The following is a 12,197-nucleotide window of genomic DNA, read 5'->3' as shown; positions in this document are numbered from 1 at the left end:
TGCTAAATCTTGTGTTATCTTGGCTGTGGCTCCATGATGTTTGAATTGTTTCTTTTTGGCTGCTTGTAGTATTTTCTCCTTGATCTGGGAGCTCTGAAATTTGGCTATAATATTCCTGGGAGCTTTCATTTTGGGATCTCTTTCAGGAAATAATCAGTGAATTCTTTCAATTTTTATTTTACCCTCTGGTTCTAGAATATTGGGGCAGTTTTCTTTGATAATTTCTTGAAAGATGATGTCTAGGTACTTTTCTTGATAATTACTTTCAGGTAGTCCAATTATTCTTAAATTATCACTCCTGGATCTATTTTCTAGGTCAGTTGTTTTTCCAATGAAGTATTTCCCATCTTCTTCTATTTTTAAATTCTTTTGATTTTATTTGATTGTTTCTTGATGTTTCATCAAGTCATTAGCTTTCACTTGCCAAATTCTGACTTTTTTTTTTAGGATAGGCAAAGGGGTTGAGTGACTTGCCCAGCGTCACACAGCTTGTGTTATATGTCTGAGGCTGGATTTGAACTCAGGTCCTCCTGATTTCAGGGTGAGTGCTCTATCCACTGAGCCACCTAGCTGCCCCTTTTGTTTTTTAAAGTGTTATTTTCTTCAGTATTTTTTGTGCCTGCTTTACCAAGCTGTTGGCTCATTTTTCATGATTTTCTCATTTCTCTTCTCAATTTTTCCTCTGCCTCTATTATTTGATTTTAAAAATCCTTTTTGAGGTCTTCCATGGCTTGAGACCAATTCATAGTTTTCTTTGAGGCTTTGGAGGCAGGAATTTTGACTTTGTTGTCTTCTGTGTGTGTGTATGTTTTGATCTTCCTTCTCATCGTGAAACCTTTCTATGGTCAAACTTTTTTAAAATCTGTTTGCTCATTTTCTAGACTATTTCTTGACCTTTAACTCTATGCTAAAGTGGGACTCTGCTTCCCAAGTGGAGGGGACATTGTCCCAAGCTTCAGGTTTTTTTGTGCAGCTGTTTTCAGAGATAATTCTGGGGACCTGTAAGTTTTCAGTTCTTCCAAGGTAGTATGATCTACACAGAGGTGTGTTTACTACTCTCCTATACTGTGCACTGATTTGTGAGTGACCACAAGAACTCTTTTCAACCTTGGAACTGTGAGGAGGATTCTTGCTCCACTGTGGCTACAAGCTCTGCTGTGCTAGTGTTCCTCCTTGCACTAGACTAAGACCCAGGACTGTGTCCCAGATCCAAGTATAAGTAATGCAACAGAGTCCTGCCCCTGGTGCCAGCAAAGGTATCCCTGTAAATATCCTTCTGATCCCATTGTCTGCCACCGTTGCCACTGATTCAGTAGCCTTAAGGTCTGCTCCTGGTTTCCTGGGACCCAGTCTGTGCTGGCACAGCCGGTGCTGGATTGTGCTCCTTTCTCACCTTGGTGCAGCAGACCTTTCTTGCTGACCTCCTAAGTTGTCTTTGGCTGGAAAATTGTTTCACTCCATTTTTGTGGGTTCTGCCCCTCTAGCCCTCCACCCAACCAAACATATTAGATTGGGGAGGTAGGGAGGTAGGGAGGCTGGTCTAGCTCTAGCAGCAATTGTTTTTTGTATTTCTTTTGGTTTTAGATTTGGAAGCCTCATCTTTTAGGCAACAATTTTTTTGTGCTCAGTAAAGTGTTGAATGAATGAATTTAAAAAATAATTTATTTCGAATTTACTCTGTGCAAAATACTATGTTAAGTGCTTGGGATACAAATAGAAACCTGATGCAGTGACTGCTGTCAAGGAGCTCACATGATATAGATGATCCTTGAGAGGAGCCCTTCAAGTGTAGCTCTTGGAAGCCCTGATTGTCTGCAGAGATACAGATGTTGACTTATTAAAATGGCTTGTCAAAACAAAACTCAGAATGCTGATTAACTCTAGATTGCCTTATCACCCTGATGATAAGTGGCAAGGAAGTTCGCCACCCACACTACCCTCTAAAAACAAAGAGAGAGAGAGAGAGAGAGAGAGAGAGAGAGAGAGAGAGAGAGAGAGAGGAGAGAGAGAGAGAGAGACAGACAGACAGAGAGAGAGAGAGAGAGAGAGAGAGAGAAGAGAGAGAGAGAAGAGAAGAGGAGAGAGGGAGAGGAGAGGAGGGAGAGAAGAGAGAGAGAGAGAGAGGAGAGAGAGAGAGAGAGAGAGAGAGAAGAGAGAGAGAGAGAGAGAGAGAGAGAGAGAGAGAGAGAGAGACTGAGAGCCACTGTGAACTTTTTCTGTCTTTCTGGACTGAAGTCTCTTCCTCAAAGATTTCTTGGCAAAACTGCAAAACTTCATGATTTTTATTTGGCAAAGAACTAACTGCCTCTGAAGCAGAGTCAGTTTCCCACCTCCTGTATTTTGAATCATGCAATACTCTCCATATTCAACTAAATATGACAATAAAAATTTGGGGGCTAGGCACCTAACAGCTTGACAAGTTCAATTCCCATTTCCTAGGATTGTTTAGTCACACAAACAACAGTGAGGAGGTGAAGTATATGGATGAGTAGCATTTCCAGATTGCATAGACATTAACAGATCTTACTTCATGCTTGATAACAAGCCAGGAATCTCTCTCTCTCTCTGTCCCCCTTTCCTCTCAGTACTCTCTTCTCTACTCTTTTTCCCTCATTTCTTATTTTTCTCTTCTCCCTCCCCTTCTCTTTCTCCTCTCTGTTCCCTCCCTCCCTTTTTTATTTGTCTTTCTTTCCCCTATGCTCTCCCTTCTCTTTTTCTTTTTCTGTTTCTTTTCTCTCCCTTTCTCTTTGCCTCTCTCTCTCTCCCCACCTCCCTCTTTTTTCCTCCAACCCCCTAATTCTTTTCTTTTTTTTCTTTTTTATTGAGGCAATTGGGCTTAAGTGATTTGCCCAAAGTCACACAGCTAGTGAGTGTTATGTGTCTGACGCTGGATTTGAACTCAGGTCCTCCTGACTCTACAGCTGGTACTCTATCCATTGTGCCACCTAGCACCACCTAGTTCCCCTTCCCCAATTCTTTTTCAACAGAGTTTTCTACTCACCTGGAAGTATTCTGAAAATATTTCCCTAGGAGAGAGAACTATTACCCAAGGCTCCAAGCAATGGGGGACCCTACACGTAGCACAAATAAAGGCTAGGGATCACATTGTTTCCTTATGAGCTGACTGTTTTTGTGCTCAAAACCCTTGAGATGGAAGGGTCTGTCTAGCCACTTTCCTAATCTATTAATTATTCGTCTGGTATTTGACACCAAGTTGCCCTGGTAGTCAGACAAAGGTGCACTAAAAGAGAAAAGCTGAGGAAATCCTTTCCTGGCCCATACTTCAAGGGAGCCATAAACCTGAACAAAGTGGAGGAGGGTGGAAGACCAGGTTTGTGGCAGTCTTGGGATTAAAGCATTTTTTTTGCAGGATTAAAAGATTAACACAACATATATAATAAATCAGGTACTGTCTGTGACAGTGGGGCTACTGTCTAGCATTTCTTATTCCCGGGGTTAAGAATCAACTTTCAGGTAAGTCCACTGGATACAAACTTTTCTCATTTTTTATTCTAGCTCTCTTTTCCTCCTTCTGACTCCCAACACTCCCCTGGAAGTAATCAGGTAAACTCCTTGGAAGCTCAAGAACACTCTAACCCCCATAGTCTTTTAATCTGACCTTCCTTTCTCTGGTAGTATCCTCACTCAGGACCTTTCTCAATCCACCTCCATCTTCCAAAGCTCACCTAATTTATGTCAAGTAACTTTTCTTAGTTGTTCAGTTGAAAAGCATCTGACTAACTCCCCTGTAAGCTGATAAAGCTTAATGAGTTATACTTTCCAGAAGTAGTGATTAATAATAGCTGAAATTTATAGCTAGCTTAAATATGCTTTACAAATATTAGCTCACATGTGCTTCATAACAGTCCCGGGGATGAAGTGCTATTATTGTCCACATTTTACAGATGAGAAAACTGAGTTAGACAGCAGTTATGTGACTTACGCACATAGCCAGTAAAGTGTCTGGGGCCAGATTTGAATTTGGGTTTCCCTGACTCCAGGTTCAATGTTCTATCTATTCACTACACAACCAAGAAGCATCTATGATACGACATGACATGACATCTTTAACTCCAACTCACTTTAGGATCAAATGTTTGTCTTATTGCTGACTAAGTAACTACTTCTAAAATATATTTAAATGTCCAATACCTGACTTTTGACGCTTATTAGGTTGAATCCCCACGCTGTCTACAAGTGATATTTTCTAGATAGAAAAGTTTCTCACTTAACATTTCAACATATACTCTTAGCAAATATTATGTATTGATGAAAACAAAGAGGCAGATTGATGGGTAAACCTCACAGAATAACTGTTCTCGAACTGAATATGATCCTAGAGATGATCAAATCTAAACTCATACTTTATATATGTATTCCCATCTATATCTATGGTTATCAATCTATAATTTTGCTGTGGGGAAATCATTTAGTTATGCTAATGAATCTCTTAGCATTCAAATTTCAGATATGAGTGCCAGGCAGGTAGGTGAGATACCTTAGGGGGCAGGGAAGCCTTCTCAGAGCCCTTTAAAATTTCCCCGTCTGGTCTAATTATATTTTGGTCTGGACCTGCTTCCGGAGAGCTAGCTTTTGAGATTCTCTAGGTCAGTAACGTGCCAGGTGACAGCACTGAACGTTGGAGGAAGGGACCTATTTTTGATTTTTTGTTCTGTCTCAGATTTCCTCAGTGACTTGGGGCCCTGCACATCTTGTTGTAAAATCATAAGGCAGGCTGTACTTGAAGACATTAGGATGAAAAATGGAAGATCTAATGTTTGGGGGCTGGTGTATTGGTCAATTTGGATTTCATCATAATTGAATCAAAGGTATAAAATTAAATGTCAATGCACTACTGGGCCTTAGATTTAGAATGACAAGAGTTCGTCAAGTCCGACCCCTTATTTTATAGATGAGGAAACCAAGGCCCAGAGAAGTAAATGACTTACCCAGGGCTACACAGGCAGTATGTGCCTGAGTAGGGATTTGAATTCAGATTCATCTACTACAAATCCGTCACTCTTTCCACTATTCCACTTATAGCTAAAAAAAAAAAAAGTTCATACTCTTAGAAGTACACAATTAGAATTATGTAATAGGTACATTTGGAAGAAACAGATTGGTAGGGTGACAGGGGAAAATATTTTCTTCTTCATATTCATGAGGACATAGAACTAAAATCCTTCTGGACCTACACAGGAGAATCAAGTCCAGACTAACTTTAGGGCCACAGAAAATTCTTGGTCTTGAAGTATCTCTCCTACCTAGTCACCAAAGATAGTTAGAAGTTCCCCACTAGAGAATTATTCCTTTGATTTCTCCTCCTTGTTTTTGGGATCATAAATCCAGAGCTAGAAGGAACCTCACATGCTGTTCAGTCCAACTTTGTTTTATAGGTGGGGAAGCTGAGGTTGAGATTCATTTTCTTTTAAAACATAGTCACTCATTAGGAAACTAACATAGCAACCTAATGTCAATTCATGATTATATAGCCTTTCACAGTTCATAGGATATTTTCTTTACAACTTTGTGAAATACTTAAAATGATTATTATTAGATCCAGTTTACAGAGGAGGAAACTGAGGTCTCAGAAGTATTAAGTGATTTGCCCATGGTTATATGGCTGAAAAGTAGCCGCCCTGGAGTTTAAACCCGTGTTTCCTGACTCCAGATCCACTGCTCATTCTACTGCACTTTGCCCCCTTCACTAAGATGTTTGCAACTGACGTGTCTCGAGTGAACCAGCTGAGAACATGATGTTGGGAAGAAGAGAAGGGAGGGCACAGCTGTGGAAGACAAATTGTTGTTTTCCTAGTTTTTTTCCCAGAGCTCTACTTGGACAAATCTATGTGAATTTTCATTCTCCCTGGGGGTTGAGGGGGGTAATAGTGGTCTATAATCTCTTTAATTCTGCATCTGCTTGCCCTGCCTCTCAGAATTTTACTGATCTGCTTTGTAAAAAAAAGTTTTAAGTCTTACAAAATTGAACATGTCATTTAGAATATGCCACTTAAATCATTTACTGTTTTTCCTAATTGGGCTTTAAGATATTTTCCTATTTAAATGAGATTCTGAAATATGAAATTGCGATGCTGTTTGAAAGGGTGCTTTGAAATGTGGGTTGACATAGTGAGCTGCCTAGGATCACTTCTTTGGTTATGAAATGGTTCTCATGACATATACCTTGTTCACACACGTAATGCCTTGGTTTGTCAATAAATAAGTTTGTCCATACTCACATTCTAGCATATTCATATCTCAGACTTTTAAAGATAACACCTGCTGACGCCTCCAGAAAAGCATTTTCTCTAGTAGCTGTTCTACTTCTGTCACCTGTCAGTTCTACTGGAATCACTTTTCTTTCATAACCCAAACTGATTGCTTTGAAGCAGGATTCCAGTTTCTTGAGTTGCATCTTTCAAGCTATCAAGTTTTCAGGATGGAACTGTGATCATCAGCTCACTCACTGACTGGTATTGGAAACATGAGTAGAATAGATGTAGAATAAGCAAGTTAGAAAGGACTGAGCTCAAGGCATTCTGCAAATTGGATCCTGAACCAAAAGGTTTCCCCCCCTTAAAAATGATAACTTTTGTTTCTTTTTAAAAAAGCACCAGCCAAGCAGCTTTGAAGTTCTTTAATCTTACTGAGGTAGGCTTTATCACTTCTGGTTTCTGTGACTGATAATTATGGTGACAGTTTAGAGAAGATTTTCATCCCAACATTAAGGAGCATGTACTTTTCCCCATGCCTTCTTCCTCTCTTTTCCTTCTTTTTCTTTTGCTTTCTCTGTTTATGCTTTTCTCCTTTTATTTTACTTCTTTAGATACATTTTAAAAAACAAATATTAACTAAATACAGCACAGTTTAGAGTATTATAGATTTGTCCAATATTTAAAAGTATCATCTGCATCAGTAATGCATTAGATTCTTGACTATAAAGACATTATATTAATAAAGTTCATTAAATGCTTACAGAGTAAAATCTACTTCAGAAGGCATAATGAAATAATGGAATTTCTCCACAAGCTTTCATGTTTCTGACTTTGTAAAAGTTTTCTCCCCTCAGATTTCTCTCTATTCCCCTCTTTCTCTTTTTAGGTCTCTGTCTGTCTCCCCATTTTTGTCTGTCTAGGTCTGATGCTCTCTGTCTTTGCATCTTCCTTTGTCTCTGTCTTTATCTCTGCTTGTCTGTCTTTCTCTCTCTCTTACACACACACACACACACACACACACACACACACACACACACACACACACACACATACACACGCACACACACACACGCACACACTCACTTGTCTTGATTCCATACTTTCAAGATTGAATATATTCTTCAAAATTGTAACTATGGTCACCAAAATATAGTGGTTAATCAGTGCACAGATTTCAGTTTTTCAATCCCTTCCATAGTTTTTATTTTAATCAAGAAATTCTTTTTTTAAAAAAAATTGCAAATGTGCTTCCATAGGGGTAGCATGGTAGAAAGGATAAGAAGGCTGACTGGAGTCAGGAATACCTGAATTGAAGGCAGATGTTTATACATACTCACTAAATGATTCCAAATCACAGGTTTGAACAATACACAAAGACACACAGCACACACAAATGAAAATCTCTCTCTCTCTGTCTCTGTCTCTCTCTCTGTCTCTCTGTCTCTCTGTCTCTCTCTCTCTCTCTGTCTCTCTCTGTCTCTCTCTGTCTCTCTCTGTCTCTCTCTCTCTCTCTCTCTCTCTGTCTCTCTCTCTCTCTCTCTCTCTCTCTCTCTCTCTCTCTCTCTCTCTGTCTCTCTGTCTCTCTCTCTCTCTCTGTCTCTCTCTCTGTCTCTCTCTCTCTCTCTCTGTCTCTCTGTCTCTCTCTCTCTCTCTCTCTCTTGCCCTGTCTTCTATCTCTCTGTATTTTTCTAGTGCTTTGGTACTTGTTGATACTAATGTAATATTTTCTACAATTAGAGTTTCCTATTTTTTCCATAATAGTTTTAAAGTTGAGTTTAACAAATTGTTCTATAATATTAACTCTTAACTTTCTTTAATACCTAAAGTGTACATCAACTCTTCTTATACTAAATCCACTAAATTTAGCTTAGAACATTTGTTTTAGAAATTGAATATGAAATATGCACCTAAATAAATATTCTGTCTATGAAGAACAAAATAATAAGATGTGAAATACAATATATCATTAGTAGAAAATAGATCTTTTCTAACCACCAAATATTATTTCTGAGACTCTTTTGATAAACAGGGTAGTGAAACTCTCATTTCATGGCATTATTTCTTCTATTTTCTAAAACAATCTACTGTCACTGAGAAAAATATTGTTCATATTACCTTTTCAGCTGAGAGAAAATTTCTTTGGCTTCTCTGGAAAGGTTGGTGTCATTTATTTCCTTTGTTGACACTGTGTATATAAAGTGTACCTGCTTCCTGTTTTGCAACTATGTGCAAGAAAAAAATACCTAACATCAGAGCATATTAAAAATCTTTGGAAGGCTGGTTCAAGGAATAATTGATTAAAAGTAGACCAGTATTATATATTTTTTTTAAAAAACCCTCCCATTTATACAGTGATTAAGGTTTACAAAGTTTATACTTTGTTAAGGTTATACAATATGTTTTGATCCTCAAAACAAACAGTTTTCACATTTTGGGACAGCTAAGTGGTACAGTGAATAGAGCAATGGTCCTGGAGTCAGGAGGACCTGAGTTCAAATTTCATTTTCGGACGCTTATTAGTTGTGTGACCTTGCATAAGTCACTTAACTTCAATTGCCTCCGAAAATAAATTCCCTCTCCCCCCCTCATTTTGTGGATAAGGAAATGGAGGCTTAGACAGGACTAATGACTTCTCCAGCATCATACAGCATCAGAGGCAGGATTTGAATCCAGGTTCTCTAGCCTTTAATTCTAACACCCTAATCACATTGGAATGCTACATCTCACAATTTCTTCTCCCTATTTGGTGGCAGGAAACTACTATCCTCCTACTATTTACTAATATGGCCCAGAACCCCATATTGTCTTGGCTTTTATGCTACTTTTTGGTTGTTTTAGAGCCATTTTGGGGAGCGGGAGTTAAGGGGACTTAAGCTAAGTTTGGGGAGGGAGGAAAAAGGTTGATGACTTGGGAATCAGCAAGGGAAAATAGGAGATGGATTATGGGTTGTTTGAACTACTGTCCAAGGATTATATATTTAGAGATGGAAGGGACCTTTAAGTTTATTTAATCTGCCCCCTCATTTTACAAATCAGGAACCTAAGGCCGAGAGAGTTAAGTGATGTGTCTGAGGTCATATCATGGTAGAACCAGTACTCAAACCTAGCACCTTTGACCTCATGCAATAGCATTCCCTGCCCACTCTCTCCCCTTTCCCAATCTCTCTGTGTTTATTTTTCTTCTCTTCACTCCTCCACCCCTTTTTAGTGCCAGGTAATTGTACCTGTTGGATGGCACTGACAGAGGACACTGATGAAAGGCTTTTTCATCTAGCCCTGAGACCCATTGTTATTCAGAAAAAGTTGCAGGGCAGATTCTCCCTACACCACCTGTCTCCATGAGATTATTCTGCTGTTTCACACCCTGGGAAACAAAAACAACAATTTTGATCTCTGTCTGTGGTTCAGCTCCAAAATCACAGAGGGAAGAGGCATACTAATAATTAAAATTAGTTAAGTAGGAAAGAAATAAATATTTTTAAATTGTCTACCATGTGCCAGGCACTGTGCTAAGCATTTTACAAATTTTACCTCATTTAATTCTCACAACATCCCTGGGACCTAAATGCTATTATTATTCCCATTTTATAGTTGAGTAAAACTGAGGTAAACAGAAGTTAAGTGACTTCTCCAGGGTTACCTCTTAAGTGTCTAAGGCTGAATGTGAGCTTAGGTTTTCCTTACTCCAGGCCCAGTTGTATGTAATATGTGTTGACTGTAATAAGTATAAAGTGATTATAATAAAATTGATATAATCTTATGAATATATTGGTCCTATAGACTGTCATCATAAACCGATAGGTTACTGATCTATAAAATGGGTTTAAGATATGTTTCTGTGAAGCACATTCAATGTTTTGGAAATGAAGTAAGGGATTTCTTTCCAGAAAAGTGCCCTCACATATTGACCATTCAAGATAATAAGAGGGAAAAATAAATAATATAATAACTATAAAATTTAAAAAAATCAGCAGTAACAAAATTGAGGGATTATCTTTAAAGTGATCTTTACCACCACAAAAATAGATGCTATAAATATTTTGTACATGTGGGTCCTTTTTCCATTTGTATAATGTCTTTGGATACAGCCCTAGAAGTGCTATTGCTGGGTCAAAGGGTATGCACATTTTTATAACCCTTTGGGCATAGTTCCAAATTGCTCTCCAAAACAGTTGAATCATTTCACAACTCCACCAACAATGTATTAGTGTTCCAATTTTCCCACATCTTCTCCAACATTTATCATTAATGACTTTCTACGTAACCTTTTTTTTTTTCCTTTTTGGTGAGGCAATTGGGGTTAAGTGACTTGCCCAGGGTCACAGAGCTAGTAAGTGTCAAGTATCTGAGGCCGGATTTAAACCCAGAACTTAATTCCAAAGAATTGGAAATTGAGAGGCTGCCTGAATGACTGAACAAGTTATGGTATATGAATGTAGTGGAATACTATTGTGCTATAAGAAATGATGAGCAGGCAGAATTCAGAAAAACCGGAAAGATTTGTATGGACTGACGCTGAGTTAAGTGAGCAGAACCAGGAGACTGTTGTACACAGTAACAGCCACTTTGTGCCATGACTAATGTTGATAGACAGCCCTTCGCAGCAATGCAAGGATCTAAGACATCTCCAAAGATCTCATGATGGAAAATGCTATCCAAATCCAAAGAAAGAACTATGGAGTTTGAATGCAGATAGAAAAATACTACGTGTTATTTTTTTTCCTTCTGTTGTGTTTTGTTTCCACTTTCTGGTGGTTCCTCCTTTTGGTTCTAATTCTTCCTTGCAACATCACTAATGTTAAAATATGTTTAATAGGTATGTGTATGTATAGCCTATATCAGATTGCGCGCCGTCTTAGGGAGGTAGGCGGGGAGGGAGAGGGAGAAAAATTTAAAACTCAAAAGCTTATGGAAGTGATTCTTGATAAATCAAAATAAATTAATAAAAAAGAAATAAAAAAATAAAGTGATCTTCATATCTTTAAAAAAGCTTAAGGAAGCTGGGGGGGTAGGGTTGGGGAGCCACGGCCTGCGGGGGCGGGGGAAGGGGGTGGGCGGCCCCGGCTGTGGAGCATGGGGGCGGCCCGGGGGTATGGGGGGCAGCCTCGAGCTGAAGGGGCTGGTCCTGGAGCCTCCTTCACCCCTCACTCCTGTCTCGGCTCCTCGGTCCCCTCACGCAGACGTGCCCGCTGCTGCTGCGGGTGTTTACCACTGGTAAACACCACCGAGTGGGAGAGTTCTCCCAAGGAAACGTGCCTTCGAGCGAGCTGCAGATCTGCACCTGGATGGATGCAACTTCGAAAGAATTAATTAATTTAGTAAAAGAGGTCTACCCAGACGCTCGAAAGAAAAGTGCACACTTCAGTTTTGCTATTGTTTTTACGGATCCTAAAAGCCCTGGTTATCGAGTGAAAGAGTTTGGTAGTACTACGTCTGGCAGAAAGGGGACTGATGACTCCGTGATCCTGCAGTTTTAGAAGTTCCAAATAGGAGATTATTTGGGTATAGCAATCACTCCTCCAAATCCGGCACCGCCTTCCTAAGGGCCCCTGAGACTATATTAAACTTTGTTTACTGTTTCTTGCGTTTATTTGATATTGTGTCAATATCAGCTCTTCTGTTTATTGCCTTTGTAAGCCCTGAAGCTATTTTTAAATCATTTGTTTTAAGAACTAAACGTTGGTTATGTTCTGGTCATCATCCTGTAAATATTGACAGATAAGGGGCCATGTTTCAAATCCTTATATAAAATATAAAGAACATGTGTGCTTTGTGCATGTCACCATCAAGCTTGGGTAAGAACCAGACTGCTCAGCAAAAAAGCTCTTGGTATAACTGTTGGTATCAAAACATCTCATTCTGGTCACCATTTTTGTTCTTTTGTTTTTCTTTTAATAGGGGTGGGAGGGAGGGTGTCTACACTAAGAATTTAGAAACACTTCAACATTTCCTTAGCTCGTGGCTATTATACATATTTTATAG

The 12,197-nt window shown here is 39.1% G+C and overlaps 1 protein-coding gene across 1 annotated transcript; it reads left to right on the top strand.

Moving 5' to 3' along the window:
• Positions 1-4,470: 4,470 nt before the first annotated feature.
• On the top strand, positions 4,471-11,692 carry LOC144457665 (histone deacetylase complex subunit SAP18-like). Its single transcript, XM_078155661.1, has 2 exons — positions 4,471-4,485; positions 11,396-11,692. The coding sequence occupies exons 1-2, from the start codon at positions 4,471-4,473 to the stop codon at positions 11,690-11,692; spliced, it is 312 nt and encodes a 103-aa protein (XP_078011787.1).
• Positions 11,693-12,197: the final 505 nt, after the last annotated feature.

Source organism: Phascolarctos cinereus, unplaced genomic scaffold (assembly GCF_003287225.1).
Source record: "Phascolarctos cinereus isolate Bilbo 61053 unplaced genomic scaffold, phaCin_HiC Scaffold_5;HRSCAF=322, whole genome shotgun sequence".
Classification (NCBI taxonomy): Eukaryota; Metazoa; Chordata; class Mammalia; order Diprotodontia; family Phascolarctidae; genus Phascolarctos; species Phascolarctos cinereus.
Note: the sequence above shows the minus strand (reverse complement) of the source record. Positions and strands in the feature narration are given on the sequence as shown.